The 22494-nt window shown below is 44.5% G+C and overlaps 2 protein-coding genes across 10 annotated transcripts; both read right to left on the bottom strand.

Moving 5' to 3' along the window:
* Nucleotides 1–3010: 3010 nt before the first annotated feature.
* Nucleotides 3011–5930, bottom strand: LOC111850462 (claudin-11-like). Its single transcript, XM_023824375.2, has 3 exons — nt 5197–5930; nt 4471–4635; nt 3011–3934 (listed from the first exon to the last, which is right to left on the bottom strand). Exons 1-3 carry the CDS (start codon nt 5420–5422, stop codon nt 3681–3683), a joined length of 645 nt encoding a protein of 214 aa, XP_023680143.1. The 5' UTR covers nt 5423–5930; the 3' UTR covers nt 3011–3680.
* A 137-nt stretch (nt 5931–6067) lies between these two features.
* Nucleotides 6068–21801, bottom strand: phc3 (polyhomeotic homolog 3 (Drosophila)). 9 transcript variants are annotated; one of them, XM_023824366.2, is made up of 15 exons: nt 21666–21801; nt 18260–18456; nt 17390–17536; nt 16798–16923; nt 14864–15022; nt 13293–13430; nt 12940–13171; nt 12126–12787; nt 11188–11356; nt 10846–11096; nt 10364–10541; nt 10165–10276; nt 9719–9857; nt 9375–9624; nt 6068–9233 (listed from the first exon to the last, which is right to left on the bottom strand). In XM_023824366.2, exons 2-15 carry the CDS (start codon nt 18398–18400, stop codon nt 9079–9081), a joined length of 2859 nt encoding a protein of 952 aa, XP_023680134.2. In that variant the 5' UTR covers nt 18401–18456; nt 21666–21801; the 3' UTR covers nt 6068–9078. The 9 variants fall into 9 exon arrangements, with proteins under 9 accessions (XP_023680134.2, XP_023680139.2, XP_023680132.2 ...); XM_023824371.2 differs by having other exon boundaries at nt 10987–11096; nt 21585–21790; XM_023824364.2 differs by having other exon boundaries at nt 21585–21789.
* Between the last annotated feature and the right edge of the window lie 693 nt (nt 21802–22494).

Below are 22494 nucleotides of genomic sequence, written 5' to 3'. Positions count from 1 at the left end.
CAAGTTCCTTACTTCCTCCTCTGTGACTCAGGTGTTGTCAGGCAACTGTCTGGTACTCTCTCTGTTCTTTCTCACTTCCTCTCACTTGACCAGGTCCCACAAGACCCTCCCAAACGAGCCCCCCCCCCCCCAAAGGGAGTCCCACGGACACAAACCCATCTTAGCTTACCTTCACCTTACCTGCTGAAGTACAGTAAACTCACAGCACAGTTCCGCTTCTGGCCACTTGCCCACGACTCTCAATTCAGTTCAATTCAATTTATTTTTATATAGCGCCTTTCACAACAGTCGTCCAAAAGTGCTTTACTTGGATGTGTTGTGATACATAAAACATCATTAGAGAGAGATATTTTGAAGCATAGTCTGATAACTTTTCACTTACACTCTAGGTTTTCTTCTAATTTCATGTTTTGGGGCAAAAGTGTGTGTATCCATGATTAATGACAATGTCAAAGGTGGGAACTCAGTTACAATGTGGTGAAAATTTGACGCGGCCCCATTAAGAGGCGATTATCATACTTTAACCACATTGGCTGATTTTTTTGGGGACTCGTTTGTGATAAGTCTTGATGCTGTGCGGCTGTTTTTTCCCCCTCTGTGGCAGTTTACTTAGCATGTCGGGATACGCATGCCCGGTGCAGAATCGGTGTTGAGTTGTTGCATGCGTGGTGACTAAATCAAGACGTATAACTCCTGTAAAATGTAGCAAATTGGGTGGGGGAGTTTGTTTGTTTTTGGGAACTGACCAGAGTCCCCTCTATTTTGCAGCCTTCTGTTTACAAAGTAAGCCAAAGTTTGCCATATTTTCTTTTCTTTTTTTTATTAGTGTACCTGAACAAAGTAACCATAGAATTTCCATAGACTAGCTAATTAAAGGTGTGGTATGAAAATCAATGAAAAATAAAGAGGTATTTTTTTACAGGTGTTTAATAATTGCAGGTTGGATTCTTTCACCTCGACTGGCTCCAAGTGCATGTAGAGAATGACCTCTGCATAGCATTGAAAGCATATATTTTTAAAGTCTTTCTAAAATAACTCTCAGCCGAAGTCTATTAATTTCTTTTATGAATCACAGAACCTAGATCTAGATAATAGTAGGAAATCTCTTAGTGGGGAGAAAGCTAAATTATATAAGCAAAAAGACCTATTTTATAAATATTTGTGCTGGGAAAAAAAATAACTAGATGTTGCCACTATTGCTTATAAAGTCAGCTACTATTTGTTTTATTTTTAGTCCTGGAAATCAAAATATATTGTGTTAACCTGGTAAAGCTGATCTCTCCTGGCAGACCGCTTGGCTTTCGTTCACAAAATGTTAGAACTTGCTTCCCCTGGAAATTCGGTGTTTATTTCTGCTGTATATTCTTTGCATTAATGGCATGCAGGTGTATGTATTTGTATTTGTTTTGTTATTGTTTTCACTGTGTGTTTTTTCGCCCCTTTGGTGCACAGTGTACTGACTTGTTGGTTATTCCTAAGTTATTAACTGCAGAGGCCTGTAGAGTGGCTTTTATTTTGTCGTTGTCTGACAGTATGCCATGTCTTACTACACGCCAAATAAATGTTTCGCAAAATGTGTACGTTTAGTGAAAAGCAGCCACCAGAGCAGTTCTCACTCATGTCCTGCATGACTGGGGCGGATTGGGTGCGACCGCATTACGCCGTTCCCAAAGAGGATTAGCTTAATGGCGGGTCTTTGGCATGTCAGTGATGTGAGGTGCACAGTGGAGATCACATCACCGAGCTGTTTAACCCACGTCAGTTAGGTGACTGCGCTCTTTCACGTTTGGGGTTAAACAGGGCAGTGTATCGTGCACGATCACGCCAACTCAGCGTGGCTTCCGAAGTCTCATTTCTCCAACGAAATGGGCACCCTGGATGCCATCTATCCCTCTGTCCAAGCCCAGGCTGACAGATCGAGGCGATGGTCTCACGGCTCGGCGCATGTTGGCGTGTAAGTGCATTTGTTCAGTACCCCCCGCCCCCCCCAAGCCCAAGCATCTCACAGCCATGGCAGGTGGGTTTAGGGGGTCAAGCATGATCCCCCCACTTTGGGTAAAAGCAATGGGGCTTCCAATCGTGGTGATTCAGGGTTTCATGGCTCGGAAGACCGGCCAATCCGTGGTCCTTCCCCCACTTGGGACCATGCCTTGCATCCTCCCTGGATAAATCCTTGGGACAGAATGTGTCCAGATTAGGATTTTTTTCTGTCAGTGTTTTTTTTTAGCCTCCTGTATGCTTACAAACTACATTGCTTAAAATTTCCTCGCACAAAAGCGCACGTCGTGTGAGTACAGATCCTTCCTAGTCCGTGTTACTCAGCAAGGTCGTCCTAAACAAGTATAAACCAGGCGCTTTATCTGTATTATTGTTAGGAGACCGAAACATTAAAGGATTTTAATTATTAAATTAAAAAACTAGGTCTGTATGTTTCAGTAATATAGGCCCCTATATATTTTTCTCTAAATAGTTTATCCCAAAGATAAACTGCGTCAGAGTGCGCGTAACCAAATGTCTGTCCTTTTAATTCTCACTCCTTACGACTTCCTCAGCTTGAATGGAGCACCTCTGTCATGATTTATTTGTTCGTCAGTATCATATACGAGGCCCATCTTACAAAACATGATAATTAAACAAAAATGCTGCTACGTTTATTTGCGGTTCATTGAACCTGCACAATAAGCCACACTAACTGCTTTTTTTCTGTGAAAACATTTTAATATATAATACAAACAGCATGTAACAAACAAAGTGTTGCAACAATAAATAAAATACATTTTTTTATGTTAGCGTTAGAAAACTGGTTCGTGACGTTGAGCTTCGGAAGACGACAGCTACTGCAATTGCCCGAACCAGCGCTCATACTGGGCTGCGCGATCACGGTCCACATGCTAACCGTACCCTGGAAATGTGGCTGTTCTCAGCATGGGTGTCCAGTAAATACCGACATATGTTTCATTACGTTTTTTTACTAAACAGGTACGTATCCCCCAGAATATGTTTTGCTCGGTTTATTTTTAAAAATGTTTTCGTTAGTTTTTTTTTTTTTTACTGTACCATGCTTTAATTTTCTTAACAAAAGGAGAAGTCCTGAAAAATATATTTTTTTATTTTGTAGATGCGCCACATTTGCCACAGTACTGTTTGATCGGTAATTGGATGTCCACGCGTTACAGTTTCGTAATTTTCAAGGAAACAAAAATCTCAAAAAATATACATTAATGACAAAAATGTACAGTTTTTTAAAACAAAAATACTTTTTTGGTAGGAGAGCGATATAAAACGGTTGTTAAAAAAAGGAAATCTTTCAACGCTATTCTCCTAAAGTGCCAGAGGCCTGCTATAAGGCATTACAAGATGGGTGTTTTGAGCGCCCCCTAGCTTTGGCTGGATTCACCTGCAGGATTTACTTGCAGGAACCCATTTCTCAGCGTCTGAAAATCATGAAAGTCCATGGTGTTTCTCAGAATTGCCTGTTACCCAATGTGTTATGTATTTATGTGTATGTGTGTGTATGTATGTGCTGGTGGTGGTGGTGGTGGTGGTGGGGGGGGGGATTAGGCAGAGCTGAGAACTGGAAAAATTGGTGTTTGGGTGTATGTGTGTAACTTTTGGAGGATGAGATCTGTAGGAGGGAGAGAGCGTTTGTAGGGGGTTGCCGCTGCTGGGAGCACCGTCTCTCACACATGGGCGCTCTTGGCATGGTTGGCGGAGCCAGGGGGAGTGCTGACCGCCCCCTGTTTGGAGTAGTAGAAACGGTTCTCGTTGTACTGGGCCGGGGAGTCGGCAGAGCAGCAGCTGATCATGCAGCCGCCCAGGAGGCAGAAGGCGGAGCCCACCCAGCCGGCGTAGAGCGAGAAACCGAAGGACATCAGGCCCTGCTCATGGTGAGCCCCGATCGGGAACCAGACGGTCGACACGATACCGCACATCGCTGCGGAAACAGAGACCGCCCGCCGTTAGTCACTGCGCACTGGAAGCGGACAGTGTCGCATAGGACAGCATCACTGAGCATGTGAGTCACATCAAGGGCTGGAACAGATCAGGTAAAGCCTGTGTTATCCTGCTAAATTTGATCAGGGACTCCACCCCAGTCACAGGTAGCTTAGAGCAGTGTTTCTCAAGCCGGTCCTCAGGTTCCCCCCCTGTCAGTCCACGTTTTTGCTCCCTCCCAGCCTCCAGGAGCAAAAACGTGGACAGTCTGGCACGAAGCTGAGAGGGAGCAAAAACGTGAACTGGTTAGTGTGCCTCAATGACTGTGTTAAACACTGCCCTAGAACACACGGAGGCTTTGAGCCATGTATTTCAATCCGGTAACCATTCCGATGTGAGAAATGCAGGACTGGGGATATATTTCTTGAAGTTTGATCAGGTAAATTTTGATCTGTGTTAAAGTCCCCCATCCTACTTTACGCCCCCATCTAAGAGCTATACAGGCTGCATATCATTAGACGAACGTAAACCACTTACCTACGAGCAGCACTAAGATGCCGCCGACCACGGATCGCCTGTTCTTGGCACTCTCCGGCTCGTTTCCCAGGTTAATGCAGGGCATGGACACCAGGACCAGGGCCACGGCGGGCAGCCCGAGGATCGAGGCGATGACCATGAGTGCGCGAGACGTCTGAATGTAGGCTGCGAACAAGGCGGACGAAATACAACCACGTGACTTTTTCAATTACAGATGCTGACCAAATTATCAATTTAGCTTGTTTTTAAAAGTCGCGTTTAGGAAATACTGTGAATTTTGTACGATGCCGCTGGGTAAGGTATAGGTTAAGGCCCAACCGATTTTTCCACGACTTTTGATTTGTTTATTTTGAAGACCGTAATCCAACATGGAATTATTGTTTTGTAATAAAAAAAAAAAAGATATGTAACGTATTATGATTACAACGTAAACTGCGGATCCACCAGTGCTATTACTTAATTAAGACGTTTTGGAAGTATCCGGATTTTAATCATATGATGCGTTTGGTGAAGATGATATGATTTTTTTTTACGCCGGATTAAATCATTCAACATATATTTTCAAAATAATTAGTTACTAAATTCAACAATTCTGTGTGTTTACATATAGTTTAATATTATCAACAATGTGATATACGGTATTATCTGTTCTGAAACTGGAATTTAAGGTAAAGAGGATAGTACGGTCAAACGTGACAAGTGTAATGACGATATGTCGGTAATTACCAGGTAAATCGAGGATCTGGGTTAGCGATATGCAGTGGTAAAGTGCCGTAGAGATCACACATTCCGCCCACAAGCCTTTGGCTCCCAGTTCGTCCATTTTCTTGCAGGTGTTCATGCCATACTTGCAGGTGACGACCCAGTCATTGGTAGCTGTCGCTATGATTATCCCTATCCAGCCGATACAACTGACCATAAAGCCGCTGAACTGCAAACAGCTGTTGGCCATGGCAAGAAGAATTTGCGCGTTCGCAGCCGGAAAGATCGCAGGTTACTTATAATAAAATTTGTATTGTAGAGAAATCAAAGGATTCTTGCGCAAAAATGTCCCTTTTATAGTTAATCCAAAGAGCAAAATATCACAGCGAGTAGTAGTAGGAATCCATCAGCTTGTGACGGTGAAACTGAAATTGTGAGGGTTATGGTATTGTCTCTGCTTTTATACCCAGTGGAAAAGCCCACGGAAACTTTAAGCCAATAGTGAGGGCAGGAGCGCATGTAACGGTAAGTCTGACCCCCCTCCCCGCCCCCGTTATCTGCTTTCCATGGGCCTTCACATTGAATCTCGTTTTAAGATAGTTCTTGACTCTTCACGTCAACAGCCCCCCTGAATATATGTAAAACTGATAACAAACAAAAAGTTTAAACTTTTTTGTTGTTGTAAAATATGCAACTTGATTCGTTTTAAATGGGACACAGAAAAGCAGCGGTTTCCATACGAGTGTTACTGGTACAGCCTATGCAACTCCACTTTATTTTTTTAGTCAGTACTGCCATCTGGTGGTAAAATTCACACACTGCAAGCGAAACGTTAATTTTGCACAATGGACACGCAATTTCAACGCGCGATTATAAAAGCACAGAGACACCCGGAGATGTACCAAGGTTCTACTTTATTTTTCATACCTCACTGTTACTTTGGAGAACACTGCACTACTGTTCTATAAAACAAAAGTATAAATACAATTAAAACTTATTTTTCGTTATACATTCAAATCTCAGAGGAGAGTACAATGTAGTAACATAGAACAATATTTCGTTATATTAAAATTGTGCAAAACAGACACACAAATGTGCAATTTTAAGGTGCTATGATGAAAGTACAGATTCTGGCATTTTCACCCTCTTTATACGTCTATAATTACAACTAAATACTGTTAGTCACATTTGTATTCTCTAACAGAAAGCATGACGGTGGCAGGAACCAAACTAAGGTAAATTGCTATATTCCTGAAAGTAAATTTCTCCGCAATCACTCAAAAACGATCTTTCTTCCCTCCCTCAGACACTCCAAACATGACAGGCGCTGCACGGGACACGGCGCTCCTGTTCATCCAGCCTTCCATATCCTTATCCCATTTAGTGTACTTATCACGCACTTTCAGGCATGACTGAATGACGTCCAACGCGGAATGTGTGAGAGGCGCTTATCAAAAAGCCTGAAGCGGCACAGCACGGCACCGACGGCCGTCACGACAATTCAGCCCACCGGCACGTGGGTGTCATTGTAAAATATACAAATGATCGAGAATAAACAATGCGACCGCATGCAGGCCAGTTAAGTCTGTTGACAAAGAAAATTGCTACAGTGAGACATTAAGGTACTTTAGACAAAAAAAAAATACATTTTATTATTTTGAAAGCTTATATTTTTCATTTTTGTACAACTAACAACAAACGCAGTTGTATTGAATACATGATGGGCTTATACTTGCTGCCAAGGCCATAGTTTCCTACGAACCCGGAATGGTCCAGTCCAGTATCACTAATACTTTACAGGGATTCATATTACGCATAGTACCAACTGCTAGTCTGCCACAAGCAGATCAATAAAATCTTAATTTTCCCTGTGAACCTATTTTCATATACTGTTTTCTATATTATTCTCTTCCATTGTTTGGTTTTATGGACGAGTGAGAGGAGAGAGGCGGAGGTTTCTATATCTATATATAGAATTACCCCCCCCCCCGCCCCCATTACATCGTTGCAAATTAATTTTGTAAAAAAAAATAATAATTATAATAATAGCCACTGGTCCGTCAAAATCATGTGGAAGTATTTCGTTAAAAATGTTAATAGACATACCGTTGTAAGGCGTTTCATTCTAATAATATTCATTCTGATAATTTTTTTCTCTCCGTGTGGCTAAGCGCACATTTAACATAAAGATCCATTTCAGCGATATCACCTCAAGTGACCCGACCCAGGCCGTTTAAAACGACAGAAAGTCAACTGAAAACATCTATTGAATAGATAAATGTTACGTTTTACACGGGAAACGCGGTTAGTCTCTGCTTTGGCACTTATAAATTAATCTGAGCGGTCGATTCGTGAGTCCTTCATGTCTATGATTTGAATTTAAATGAGATCATTTACTGAATGTATCATATTAAATATAATATTAGCTTTCAGTCACACGTTTTTAAAAAGTGTTTCATAAAATGCAAATGAAAATTTTGAATTAATGTTAAACATTAAGATTAAATTAATGTTAAATATTTTAATATAGTTTTATTTTATTTTAGTCATATCAGATACCACATCCAATTATAAAGCTTACTGTGTTAAGAATTGAAGGTAAAGACAATGTTTGATATAAAAATTCAACATCTTTCCCTTTGAAGAAAATTACATAAAATGAAACAATAAAAACCTACAATGTTAGATGTGCATTTTTGTTGGAACAAAAGTGATAAAGCGGATAATTCATACTACATGGAGTTGCATTTTTAAAAACAGGCATTGGATATCAGAGATCACAGTTTGAGCCACTGTCTCGAGTTTTTGTTTGTTTGTTTACAGAACGTGCAGGAGCCACTCTAAAACACACTGAACACTCTTTAAACACGTGCCAGAGAGAGGCACCTTTCATCCATGATCACAGGACTCAAACCGTAGCAGAAAATCCTATAGTGGTAAGACTTCATATTGAAACATAAATTTCAGCGTTTTTCATAAGTGCTGTTATATGTACATACATAATTAAAACCATAAAAAGTGTGATACGCTATAAATCACCTCTGAAATGTCCAGCCCTGTCCTGGTTCTTACATACATTTTTGAAATTAGAAAAATATTTTCTGGAAAGGAAACTGCATTCATCTTTACGATGTTTTCTGCCATGACACTATATGAGGTTCCTTCAGGTGGTGGGGTCAGAAGATGCGGTCGAATGTTGTTTTGCTTTACGCTTGACTACATGAGCGCATTTATCTCAAACAGAAAAAGGTATCTGTTGCCAAGGAAACATGCTACATATGAAACGTCTAATATTTACAAGGGTAGCTATGAATTACATCATTACAATGTCCCTGACAAATTGATTAACTCAACTGGTTTCACACCTTTAGTTCCCGGCCTCATTTTACCCCAAAGTCACATTTGAAGACTTGGATAACCTCTGAAGTAAGTGCACAAAATGACCTATGCCGTATTCATTATAAGACAGACCTCGACCCTCAGATTGACGTGTGGAAAAGGTAAGTATTGAGTGGACAGTCTTAAAATAATGTCCTAAGTTAATACAATTAATGCCTTTTGGTTTGAAAAGAAGTGAAATATGGTTACATAGAATACGTTATGATGTAAAACTGTTTTAAATGACTGTCATATTAGACAGAGCCTATAATATACATACTCTTACAATTTAAGTGGATTTGCGTTAAATGCTACTAATGACAGACTAACTCTTGCGAACACTATTGCACTGCATTGTGGGTAATTCCCTGATGCAGCGCAATAGGTAAATGACTGGGAAAGTCTGACAGAAGAACAAACCTTGTTCTCTGAGGCAGAGCAGCAGACCAGCCAACTGGGGACAGTCAACAGTCATCCATGTGAGCGCAGCCTCCAGCAGGGGGCAGTGTAAAGCGGGCCGGCCTGTTGCTAGGGCTCCTTCAGGGAATTTATGCAGGCGCAGATCTTGAGCGCCGGTCCCAGCTTTATGTTCATGGCGCCCATGAGGTGCTCCTCAGTGAGGAGGAGCAGGGCCTGCCCATCGATCTCTTGCGAGCGGAACTCCTCGGCAATATCCTGGCACCCTACAGGGGGAGACGGGCACAGAATCAAGCCACATGGGGCCATAGGGAAGGAACTGTACAAGAAATTACATTAAGCATGTAATTCAGACCCCCTGCCTCTAGGTGGGGGTGTGGCAGTTTCAGCACCGCTACATCCATTACCTGGCAAATTGTAGATGAAGCTCCAGACCTCCTCCACGCTCCACAGGGTGGGGTTAGAGGCCGGGACTTGCACCCCGTCCGAGCCATCTAAGGCCTCGCTCGCCCTCAGGTTCCGCTCCCGGACGCGCTCCCGCTCTGTCTGTAGCCGAAGCCTTGTCGTCATGGGAACAGGAGGCTCCTCCTCCTCCTCCTCGTCATCCTCCTCGTGTGACGGCTGGTGTTCGCCTCCGCTGCTGTACGGGGCTGCCATCTGCGGACAGGCAAGCCCCTCAGACGCTGACGGCAGAGCGTCCGAAGGCCCCTCTGAAGCACGAGTGCGGCGGCAGAGCGCCCCGCCTGCTCACCTGCCGCAGGAAGTGATCCCGGGAGCCTCCGTCGATGCGGCGGGGGGGGCGCCCCCGCCTCCCGTCCGTCCTCCGGGGCCAGCGCGCAGCTTTGTCTGCCTTCAGGAGTCCGATGCGTTTGGTGCAGCTGACGTTGAATCTGAGACCATCAAGAAATTGATGGAGACCAGAAGACCAGTATCTTTATAATACTATAACTTTATAATAGCTAAATAATAGCTGAAGCTATAAGATTATATAATTAGATTTCACTTTCATCACGTCCCATCAGGGGCACATTAAAGGGGAGATATTTAGAATCATTCCAATGCCCCCCAAGTGATAGGGGGCTTGCAAAATTTGGAACATGGATTGGTTTGGGTTGGGGGCACCCCTGTGTCTCACTGCAAGACAGCGCTGCACTTTATCGACTTCGATTTTGAAATCGTTTCTCTTTTTGTGCCGACCTTCGGACGCAGGTCATGGAGCAGAACCTCTTGGACCTGAGGAACATGTGGGCGTAGCCCGTCTTGCCACAGAACTCGCACTGCAGCACCTCTGGCCGCTCCTCTGCCACACCTGCCAGGAGAAACACCTCCACGTTACATGTGGAAACGCCCCCTACTGGTGGCCTACCTGCCCAGATGCGGGGGAGGAGTAACTCACCGTCCACGACATCGCCCGCGGCGGCCATGCTGACGACCTCGTCACCGTCCGAGTCGCTGGAGTTCTCCGGCTGCTCCGTGTCCATCATGGTGTCGTCGGGCTGGGCGCCGTTTGCCTTGGTCTCCTGGGCTTCAGGCAGTGTGGCCTGCTGCTCCACCCCCAGCGAGGAGCGGCTGACCTGCAGCGAATGATCAGCGTGTATCCTGCAGCATCCGGAACTCCAAGGCAGAGGCCGACAATGACATGGTGGGTGTCCGGGCTGCTTTAACAATGGAGTTCTTACAGCGGTGATCTTAATCAATCTCAGAACTCCCGCATTTCTCTGGATTAGAACCACCATACTTGAGCCAAATTCTTGCCAAATCACTCTGCCACCAGTTTTAATGGCTACACCATTAATGACTGGTGGGCCTTGGGCTTTTGCCAATATACCACAGCGGCAGCAAGTTTGTACCACACATGGCTCCCTCTTGTGGACATACCGGGAACGGCTCCAGCCCCTCTTGGATGACGAAGCCCTCAATGAGGTGTGTGAGGATGTGGGGTTTAACGATCGCCTGTGGGGGCTGGCTCTCAGGACCCCCTGGTAGGCTGGCTGGGGGGTGCTTGCTGACGCTTCTTACCACGGCCGGGAGGAGGGGAGGGGGGGAACGGTTGATATAAGGGGGGTCCCCGGAGGATCGTATCACAGAGGCGTTGCCGGTTGACGGTATGCAGGAGAAGCCAGAAACAGCTGGAGAAACAGAGGATAGTTTCACCACACTGGATCTCCATCGCTCCAAACTGGCAAAAGACAAACAGCATCGACCCAGCATTCCCAGTACCTGTGCAGTCATCCGAATGGGGCAAGACATCATTGCAGTTCCTCTCTAAGTCAGCAGATGGCGACAGAGTCGGCGGCGTCGGGGTCCTGTTCCGCTGTGGACTGCTAAGTCGGTCCTCCCGCGCATCTGCCGTGCAAACCCCTTCCACCTTGCAGAGCTGCTGGGCTGGCTACCCAGCATGCAACACATGCCAAATTGTCACACACACAAGCTCTATATGCCGTTCGCTTTCTAGAATTAAGAAACGGCAACTTGACGGGGATGAGAGAATGTGAGAAACGTGTAATGTAGGAGGTGTCTTAACGACATGTAAATAATTTGACACTTTGAGATGGGTGGTATGCACAAGAGGACCCACGATCCCACAGTTCTGTGCTGGGTATCGTCTTATGCTGCCTTCCACTTGAACTCAGAAGTCGGAAAGTCCAAGTTCCTAGTCGGAAATATCAACTGGAACGCCAGTCAAAATTCTGACTCGAGCTCAAAATTCAAGATGGCTGCTCCGCTTATCAACAGAAGTTAAAACTGTGGTTATTTACACCTTATTAGAACTTACGTCTTATTAATGGCTCATTAAATCTGTCAAATACACAGTACTGCCTAACTGCTATCTATGGACATGTTGCTATGGTATTTTCATGTGCAAAATATCTTGTGATGCGTTGTTATCAACTGATATTGCTAACAATGGTCACACTTAAGTGAGGCTAGAACATTCAGGAAACATTATTTCTTGCTGAGCCAGATAACTTGTCGGATTTTAAGCAATGTGGACTAAATGTAAGTGGACTAAGATAAAATCCATTTAAACTGGAGTACCTTAAATCTGTCAAATGATTAACTTGAGTGTGACGTCATTCCCAGCTCTGACCTCCGACCTCCAAGGTAAATGGAAGGCAGCATCTAACTGGTTGCTGGGGCGGCTCTGAGGGACTCACCAGTGGAGCCTCTGCTGGAACGATCGGCTGCACCTTCAGGTCAACGGCGATGGTCTGTGGCGGCGGGAGATTCTGGAACGGCATCTGGACCAGCGCCTCGGCCACCGGGAGCTCCTCCTCGGAGAGCAGCATTTGGCCCGACTGTGCGGCCAGGGCCTGCACCGACTGCAGGGAGAGGCACTGCAGTGAGGCGGGGGGCGGCACAGGGGGCTGGGACACCTGGGTCAGGGGCACCGGGCTGGACATCGGTGCAGACTGAGGGAGGGGCTCCGGATCAAGATGTGAGGGGCCGGACACCAGGACCGGAGGCTGGGGTTGGATGATGAGGGTAGGCGACTGGCAGGTGGGTGACTGGGGGGTCGCCGTGGACACGACCACCGTTTCGGGAAGCACAGGCTCAGAGTTAGAGGGTGGAGGGAGGGAAACCGTATTACGCTGCGAGTGGATCGTCCCTGGGGTGGGCATGTCCAGAGTCGGGACGGACAGGCCATGCTGACAAGGGGGAGTCTCCTGTGCGGTGACCCGCAGGGCGATGTGCTGGACGTGCCGGTGGGAGGCGGTGGGCTGCTGGATAATAAGCTGGTGGTGCGCCCCCTTGTGGCCAGGTGTGCAGTGCAACTGGTGCTTCACCAACGACTGAGACTGAACTGCTGAGTACGGACCTGACGTGAAAAACAAGTGTCAAAAACATGTTAAACATGCAGAAAACACTTTGAGATCATTTTTTATGTCTCCTGGGCAGTTTTACTCCTTTACCTAAGATAGTGGTTCTGAACCAGCCTAAACTGGAAAAACTGGGGAAAGGGTAACTTACTAGGTACTACGAGCTGATGGGCAGGCGGTAACCGGGGGACGTCGTTGCCGCGGGTTTCAGTCCCGGGACCATCTGCAGTGACGTCCGGCTGCTGAATGTTCCCCGGGATTCCCGTAGGGCTCTTAGGGAGGGGGGGCGCCACCATCTGTCCTTGTGTGGTGGTCTTCAGTGGGTCAGTGTGGGCTGCGGGCGTGCTGCCAGGGGGTTGGGTCCGGAGGGTCAAACTCTGGACCTGAGTGAGGAGGGGATGGGTACATATCAGCACCTCCAAGTGGAAATCTGCCCTTAACAGCATATACAGCCCCAGGAGATACAAGCGGGCTGAGGCCTGAGCCGCACTCCTGATCGGATACCTTCTGGCCCCTCCCTGTAGGGGGCGCCACACGCCCACGCGCACACACGTGGCGGCAGCCCACCTGAGTGGAGGCAGAGGACACCACTGGGAGCTCAGGCTGCACCGTTGTCATGGTGGCGGCAGGCGTGAGGATCAGCTGACAGAGAGATGGAGACGGCACCAGCGTGAGAGGGAGGGAGCGGGAGAGAGAGAGCGAGCGAGCGAGAGTCAGATGAGCAAATCCTCAGTGTCATCTCAATCTCTGTGATCTGACTTTTTCCTGCTTCCCTTCTCCTTCCTGCTAAACGCTTATCACTGCGCTATATTAAAAATATGATTTGACCTAGAGCTCAAGAAACCCTAAAATGAATACTCCCCAAAACACTGAAATGATATAGCATATGCGATGGTGTCTATATATATGCCGGTGTTGTGTGGCTCAGTGGGTTAGAATGCTGTGTTTGATCAGCAGGTTGCCGGTTCAAAGCCTAGATTCAGCACGGTTACTTCCCCATTGGGCCCCTAACCCCAATTGCCCCAGGGGCCGGTTGTCCCTGCTTTCGCAATTGTACGTCCTTTTGGATACAGATGTCTGCTAACTAACTTAATAATAAATTGCACGGCGATCTGGGAAACTCATGTGCGGAATCAAAAAAGATCTTAGCGCGTCAGCTAACAGAGTAAACGCTAAGGAAACGCTTATCATAGGCATGACTAATATTTCTCTCACATACTGGAGAGCAGGCTGGCTTCTAGAAATGTGGGTCTGCGCTCCCCTTGTGAATTTCCGCGTGTCTGAGCGCCGTCACGGGGGATGCCCTCATACCCCCTGTGGAACGCTGCACTTCACTCGACCCGCTCGCATGATAATCTGATGTCTGTCACCATGTAATGACAACACTGCTGGATACGTGACATCATAACTGGTGATTATTAGATATAATATCATACTGCTCATCTGACGATTGCATCTTCATGACTTACACACTACCACTGCGTCTGGCTTACAGCTTTAAGTTCACGCACTATGTTTCCTGCTGTTTCACTATATATTAATCTGGCCTCTAATAAGTGTCTCATAAGTGTCAGGAGATTCACTTTTTTAAGCCTTTTTCCTTCCACAGCAGGGCGGCATGAGCATCAGAAGTAACACGTAATCCTCGGCTCGTGTAATATTCAGGTCATGTTTATAGAATTAGTATCTTTATGGAACTTGTAACGTCTGTTAGCAAAATGACCATATGGCGGAATGTGAGTCCATTTTCTGTGATGTGACATTTACAGAAGGGTCACCCAGTTTAAAAAAAAAAAAAAAGCCCACATATGAAGGGGAAAACCTTTGGAGATGCAAAGGCTGCTATCTGGCCTAGATTCTCCTAAGTTTGCCTTGCACGCTACCTGTGATGTCACAGAGTGACTAATTCCTGAAGATAAAAGTGGAAACGGTAATAGACTTTGGAGGCGTTGAATAATACATGTGGCTACAGTCTCAAAACGTTGGGGCTGTAACTCCACTCTGAGAAATATTACATTTGCAAATTAAAGTCTAGTCTAGTCTATGACTGCGCCACCTGCTGGCTGCTATCGTACCATTTGTGTCCGTAGATACACTTGGGCCTGGCTACAAGCAGGCGAGCCATTGCCCAGCAGCATGGCCTGCTGGGATACCGTGCCCCCGCTGGTAGAGGAGCTGCCGCTCTGCGTTCGGCCAATCAGCTGCTGCGTCACTGGAGCAGCAGGAAGTGTGATCTAGGGAGGACATAGATTTGACGTTTTCATTGGTGAATGAACAGGAACAGGTGAGTCTGTGAGCCTAAGGCTTGGTTATATTTTAAAGAAGCACTATCAGACCAAGCTGTACAGGATGTGATGCATGGAAAAAAATTCACATAGACAGGAAGCTTAACAAGCATTTCTGTGTGTTCCTTTGTGTGGTCCTAATTGTATATTTTGTTACAAAAATCAAAGGATTTTATACAATACTTGTGTTTGTATTTTTAGAATGACCTGGCAGTTGATTATAGGTCACTTGATAAAGACTTTCTTCCCCTTCTGGCTATTCCTTTCATACTGATGCGTGTTCTCTGGCCTTCAAGGGAAGCTGTTCACTCCTCAATCAGCAATTCAGGTGAGGATGTTGGCTGAGATGGGATGGCAGAAAACTGCTGAGGATTCTAAGAGTGTTTGAAAACTCACATTATATGGACAAAAGCATTGGGACACACCTCTTAATCATTGATTTCAGGTGTTTCATTCAGACCCATTGCCACAAGTGTATAAAATCAAGCACCTTGCCATGCAGTCAGGTTTACAAACATTTGTGAAGGACTGGATCGTTCTGAAGAGCTCAGTGAATTCAAGCGTGGTACAGTTATAGGATGGCACCTTTGCAATAAGTGTGTGAAATTTCTTTTCTGCTAGATATTCCACGGTCAACTGTAAGTGGTATTATTGCAAAGTGGAAGTGTTTATGAAGAACAGAAACTCAGCCATGATGTGGCAGACCATGTAAAGTGACAGAGCGGGAGTGCTGAGGTGCATAGTGTGTAAAAGTCGCCAACGCTCTGTTGACACAGTAACTACTCTTCTGGAACAGTCACAAACTTCCTTTGGCATTAACTGCGGCACAACAACTGTGCCAGGAGCTTCATGGAATGGGCTTCCATGGCCGAGCAGCTGCATGAAGTCCTTCTATCATCAAGCTCAATGCCAAGTGTTGAATGCAGTGGTGTAAAGCGTGTCACCACGGGACTCTGGAGCAGTGGAAACGTGTTCTGTGGAGTGATGAATCACGCTTCTCTGTCTGGCAGTCTGATGGACTAGTCTGGGTTTGGCAGATGCCAGGAGAACGTTACCTGCCTGACTGCATTGTGACAACTGTAAAGTTTAGTGGGGGAGGGATAATGGTATGGGGCTGTTTTTCAGGGGCTGGGCTAGACCCCTTAGTCCCAGTAAGAGGAACTCTTAATGCTTCAGCATATAAAGATGTTTTGGATGATTCTATGCTTCCAAATTTGTGGAAACAGTTTGGGGAAAGCCCTATTCTGTTCCAGCATGACTGTGCTCCAATGCACAAAGCAAGGTCTATAAAGACATGGTTTTGTGAGTTTGGTGTGGAAGAACTTGACTGGCCCGCGCAAAGCCCTGACCTCAACCCCATCAAACACCTTTGGGATGAACTAGAACAGAGATTGTAAGCCAAGTCTTCACGTCCAACATCAGTGCCTGATCTCGCAAATGCTCGCATGGATGAATGGGTGAAAATTCCCACAGACACACTCCAAAGTCTTGTGGAAGGCGATTCCCAGAAGAGTGGCAGCTGTTATAGCTGCAAAGGGGGGACCAGCTCCATATTGATGCCTACGGATTGAGAATGGGATGCCATAAAGGTTCCTGTAAGTGTAGTGGCCAAGTGTCCCAATACTTTTGTCTATTTAGTGTATATGTAACCCGTGGGAGACAAAGACAAGCACGCTGGGAATATAGCTGAATGCCCAGTGCAGGAGCAGAGAAGGGCAACTGACAGGTTTGGCACTTGAAGACTGTCTCCCCAGGCTCACCGAGGTCTGCGAGGCACCGGGCGATGGGGGCACACTCTCGCTGGGCACGGGCGAGGAAGAGGGGGACTGCCTGCTTCCTGCAAGTGAGGCCTAAGAAGGAGAGACTTGATACGCCATCAGGCCAAAACAACAAGGCCGACCGCAGCAAGCGAACTTCTGAACTTCCGGAAACGCCGGTGATGCCGTGGCCCCTGAGCAGACCCTGCCCATTCGGGCTATTTAGGGGGGATGCGGGCAAAGCCAATTAGTAGCTTAGCAAGCAGTTTAATCAGTTTAAGCGACTGGAGTGGTTGGGCTGGCTATCATCAGAACTGAGGAGGAGAAGGTAGAGTAAAAAATGGATTACAGCAGGAGGAAAGTGGCCCACCACCAGGAGAAGCCGGGCCAACCTTTACTGGGGCCCTAAGCAAAATGTAATAACCTAGTTGGCATTTGTCATCTTCTATCCCATCCTGAGAGGCTGATCAGATGTGGCCGCGCCCTGGTGGCTCCTGAACAGGAGAGCGTAGGGCCTGCAGGCGGGGGGGGGGGGTGTCCACACTGGACATGCACACACCTGCTGCACATTGGCCAGGTGCTGCTGCTGTTGCTGCTGCTGCAGGGCGGCCGTCTGCAGCATGAGGTGCTGTTGCTGCGCCGCATACATCTGCTGCAGGTACTGCGCAGCCATGCTCTGGGGCCGCTGCACGGCCTGCTGGATCACCTGGGGGGGAGCGGAGGTGCGGGGAAACGTCACAACGAGCATTACTGTGGGATGGACTCAGTGGCTAGTTATCAGAGGGGGAAAGTTCCGGGTCAGAAAGTACAAATCCAGACCGGAGTTTTGTTTCAACCAACCAGATGACTATAAAGAGTCTCATATGATATTATATTATATTATAAATTGCAACCTGTGCCTCTACTGTGAGTCACACTGGATAAAGGCGTCAGATTAATGAACAAATGTAAATGTAATGCTTGCTAATGCAAATGGAATAACCCTCCCAACAACCAATCGTGTGGCTGAAACTGAATAATGATATATTCATATTGGTAATAGTATGTTATTCATTGTATGTTAATATCAGTACATGGTTTTCTTTTTTAAACAACTTTTATAATATTTGCTCTGAACACTGTTGTGAAAATCAGGCAGGTTTTGGGCAGCCTCGGTCTGGTCCTTTTTTGTTTAGAAGAGGAGGCCAGCTTCCTTCACAGGGGTGGGGGAGGGGTGGAATGACTCACACCAGCCAGACCACAGCCAAATGCACCGCAAACCAGAAACCCTCACCGCCAGTACCCCCCGCTCACAGGCAGGGGGCAGACATGAGAAGGCAACGCGAAGGTGAGCATGTGTGTCGCCGTGACAACGACACGCAACATAACATTTGGCCCGCCACCCACGTGGCCGTCACAGGGCCAGCGGCCTACGGGCCAGGACCGTTACCTGAACCGCCTGCCGATCGGCGGGGATGCTGAACAGGGAGGTGGGGGGTGCGGTATTGCGGACAGGGGCGGAGGTGTTGGCTGGGCTGCTGCCAGGGCTGCCCGTAGTCGTGGTGGCGGTGGCACTCCTCTCGCCCTCCATCTTTGCCTGTGCTCAACCTGTCCGTGTGTCCGTGGTCGGGGGGGTCAGGTGGCTGGCTGAACACAGACAGTTTGTGAGTCAGTTTGATGATACATTGGCACGCGAGGTCCATGACCAATTTACCCCCAGGCTATCTATTCTACATAGCATTTCTATAGTCATTTTCATCTTACATTTCTAGTCTGGAATCTAAATATCTACAATCAGAGTTAGAATCTGAGGCTGATGGCAAAATTGTGAAGTAAGTATTTTGAGTAATAAATTCCAAAATGTGGATGACTCAAAAATATTTACACTTTCAGAGACTTCAGTAACCACTAACATACACACCACCCACGTGGCTTCGTAATGAATATTAACTTCTTGTTTAAGAGCACCCTTCTGCCTTGAGACGCTGGGAGGCATAGCTTTTGGCTTTGAGAAAGGGGCCATGATTTGCTATATTTTGTCATATTATTATTTGGATATAAATATTCTTGCCTTGTGCCCTATTGGGGTGGATCTGGCTATTATCGGGACATAGTCGAGGCTCACAGCACCCAGACAGGCGCGAAAAAAACGGCCGTTATACGGTAGGCCTCTTTCGGCCGCCTCATGTATGTCAAGAAACGGTGATTTATCCGAACCATTATAAAGCGAAAAGTACATATTATCGTAAGCACTTCTAGCTCTTACATCCTTTATATAATTTTACCCGCTAGTTAAAATCAATATTCGAGCATTTTCAAGCAAATTATTCGTTATCCAGTGAACACAAGGCATCGATGTGGGTGACTTCTCGAATTTGTCGTCTTAAACCATGAAATTAGAATTTTTAGTCGTCTTTAAAACTTTCAGTAAAACAAAACAAGTGCAAATAGGCCTAAATACTTTAGTAAAAAGTGGGAATTTACCAAAATACGATGTCGCAATATTACGTAGCTACATTTTTAAATTTTATTAAATTTGAGGGTTGTAAATAATAGGCGTGAATGTCTGTAAATGTCGCTTATCAGACTTTATTTTGATAATCTACTATTCTTATTCAAAATTATCAAAGCTTCCGCAATTTTACCCGGCTGTTTTTTATGGCATTTTTGCTTAATATTTTGTAAATAAAAAAGTATATTATTATTTGCAAGTATTTTGCATTAATGTTTAGATAAACAGTCCTGTATTATTAGTTAATCACCTAAAAAGCATGTATTGACAAAAAAAAAGGTAAATTATACAAATATGTAGACAAACGCAAAAAAATCATTCCTTTTGCAGAAAAGCATGCCCCTAAATGAGCTAAATTCATACACAGCCGAAGTGATATAGAAACATATCATTAATCTAGACAAATGTATAGCTGCAGTGTTAATAAAAGTGTACAAATTAATAAAATTAATATGATTTAGAATGAACGTACAGGCTACGTGTTAATATAGAACTGGACAGCAATGAGGGCAGAAATACAATCAGGAACAGCAGTTCGTCGGCCAAAGCCGAAGTTCCACAATAAATGTCCAATATATTTGTTTTAAGAGTCCCAAACAACGACGTTAGCATGTTAGTTTTAAAATACCTTTCTAAAAAATCAGACTGAATAAGGATAGTCCTGCATTCAATTCTGCTGGGAAATCAGACCAAAAGTAAACAACTGGAGGTGAATTAAGTTCAGCAACACCTTTTTGTGACAAAAACTGTTTTCATATTCACTGTTAACTGAAATAAACTTCTGTGTCCAAATTTAATTAGCTGTTTTTTAAACTGCCATGACAATTTCTGTCAATCAGGCTTTTTCGAGTAGCGTAGCCTTATTTCAGTGGGCTAATACACGGACATTTCTATTAAGTTAGGCATAAATTATAATGATTAAAATGAAGGTGAACATTAAATTACAGATTTACATATGCAAGCGCCCTTGTGGGATGACTCATATTTTTTAATCCAAGCCGACGGCATTTTTTTTTTACATATATTTCTAAAATTACTTTTAGTTGTCCTAAATTTGTAGTCATTAACATTTTAAAATAATCACATCCTGATAACTTGATAGAATTATTTCATGATTGATAAAAGGAACGTTTATACGATAGATAGGCTACGTCAGTTTAATTCGTGCCCTTTGCCGACATTTCAGGAAATTCCCGTTCGGAAATATGAAAATATAAGATAAAAAGCGTCACCTACAGATGCTTGCGTAATATCTGGAATGAGATGTAAAAAATGCTTCAACTAATCAACTTATTCATGTACAAAAAGTTGGTCTGATGGCATCAAACTATTCAATGTAAAATGCGACAACAATAACAAAGACAACTGGAAAGCGAAACATAAATGACAAGATACAGTAAACTTTGGGAACTTATTGCTGGGTATCACAAACAGTCGGTGGGTTTAGTGCCATATCGAGCATAAAATGCTCTCACAACCGTGGAACTAAACGGTAACAGGATTAAAACTGTGATTAACGGGATTGCAAAGAAACTACTTGCGCGAATATATTTGGGAACTGCTGTAATGTAGATCGAGCCTGAAACGGGAAGACCTGTCAGCGGGATTGCAGTAGCACTCTCCGGATTGTAAAGACAAGTGTTCACCTGTAAAATTAATATAGCACGAGTTTTATTATGCCTAAAACACATGTAGGGACCTATAATTGAACATTCCACAGAACAGAAAGGAAATATGATTTTGTAAACATATATAATATATTACCTACAAGCATTAGTGCCATTCTTATGTCTAATTCTTGTTCCCAATACTAATGATTGATCCAATGAAAACAAGCGTGATTTAATCAATTGGTATTATCTCTCGTTTTTCTGATGCATTTTTGCGCTCCTTTACCGCCACCCCCCCACCACCACCAAAAAAAACCCCCAAACACACCCACCCCCCTACCAAAAAAACCGCCGGCTTACCATATTACTGATTAGTGTGTTCCTTATAAGTAAGACGCAAATATACACATGGTTCAGAGAGAACGATCTTTTCATTAGCTGCGCTGGTTATATTTTAGCTGCTGTATGAGACGTTGGAGGTAGCCGGATTTCTGGGGTTGACATGCATTTCTCCCACCCTCTCGCGTACAAGCTCGAGGTTCTTTAAATGCAGCTATATCACTGAATTGCCCGGGTACAAATAATGAAAATAATTTCTTTAGTATAAAGATGAAAAGCCACGTAAATTCTACTGACAGCTCTGAACACATCACCTCTGTCTTTCGAACGAATCATTTTGACTATGATGTCGCAATCCATGCACAAGCATCAAGTTTCTCTATTATCCTCGTTACCTGTCTGGAAATAAAATTAAACATGACCCATCTTGAAATGACCGTACCACCGGTTCAGACTGTCACGGTCCCAGTCATGTTCTAATGCGTCAATCCTCTCTAAGATGGAGATAAAAACAAAACGTTACGTACAGTCGGAATGAAAAAACAGATAGAGCACCACTCGGAGTGTAGGAGGACCATACACAAGCAGACGGCTTCAAGTTTTTTAAGGTTTATTTTTTGCCCTTGCATCCTTTGGTATGATATGTTTTAATTAAAAATCTGTTTCAAGTAACCTCATCATGCCTTTTCTTATAAAAATAAATATTTTAAAATTGAATATTAAAATATGGCTTTTGTGATTATATGCATGAATGCCGTAGTTTCACAAAACATTATAAACATCGGTTCAATATCTTAATTAGATGACGACAAGATAATTAGCCTTGTTTATGGAAAGGTATATTCAACGTATATGCTCATTTAATACAAATAAACAACATGAAATGTTCTAGGAGTTAAAAAACGTTGAATAATGTATTAGTATGCATATATTTTAATTATCATTTAGTTATTTAAATGATTGAATTCCACGAATTCCTATATTTCTATATGCATTGACAGCTAATTAAGAGCTTCTATTAAAGTTTGTATTTGATTTTTATCTTCACAGAGCAATACTGCATGCAACGATTTAATCTGCTTAAAAATATCAAAAAATGCGCAAAACCTCAATATAAAATGGTCCCTGCCGAATCGTAATGAAAGCTTACTGTCTATTTCTATATTTCAAGATAAAAAAGAGTATGGTGCTGTGTGGAAGATTAAAGTCATAATTGGAGTTATA

This window comes from Paramormyrops kingsleyae, chromosome 21 (genome assembly GCF_048594095.1).
Source record: "Paramormyrops kingsleyae isolate MSU_618 chromosome 21, PKINGS_0.4, whole genome shotgun sequence".
Lineage (NCBI taxonomy): Eukaryota > Metazoa > Chordata > Actinopteri > Osteoglossiformes > Mormyridae > Paramormyrops > Paramormyrops kingsleyae.
This window is presented reverse-complemented; position numbering and strand designations above follow the sequence as displayed.

Bases quoted from the DNA above. Each gene is read 5' to 3' on its own strand.
- LOC111850462 (XM_023824375.2), bottom strand. From the start codon at position 5,422: ATGGCCAACAGCTGTTTGCAGTTCAGCGGCTTTATGGTCAGTTGTATC. The intron at 4,636-5,196 runs GTAATTACCGAC...CCTTGTTCGCAG, and splicing joins CCAGATCCTCGATTTACCTG to CCTACATTCAGACGTCTCGC. The intron at 3,935-4,470 runs GTAAGTGGTTTA...CTGTTTCCGCAG, and splicing joins CATCTTAGTGCTGCTCGTAG to CGATGTGCGGTATCGTGTCG.
- phc3 (XM_023824366.2), bottom strand. From the start codon at position 18,400: ATGGAGGGCGAGAGGAGTGCCACCGCCACCACGACTACGGGCAGCCCT. The intron at 17,537-18,259 runs GTAACGGTCCTG...GCTCCCCCCCAG, and splicing joins CCGATCGGCAGGCGGTTCAG to GTGATCCAGCAGGCCGTGCA. The intron at 11,097-11,187 runs GTACTGGGAATG...CTGTTTCTCCAG, and splicing joins CCATTCGGATGACTGCACAG to CTGTTTCTGGCTTCTCCTGC.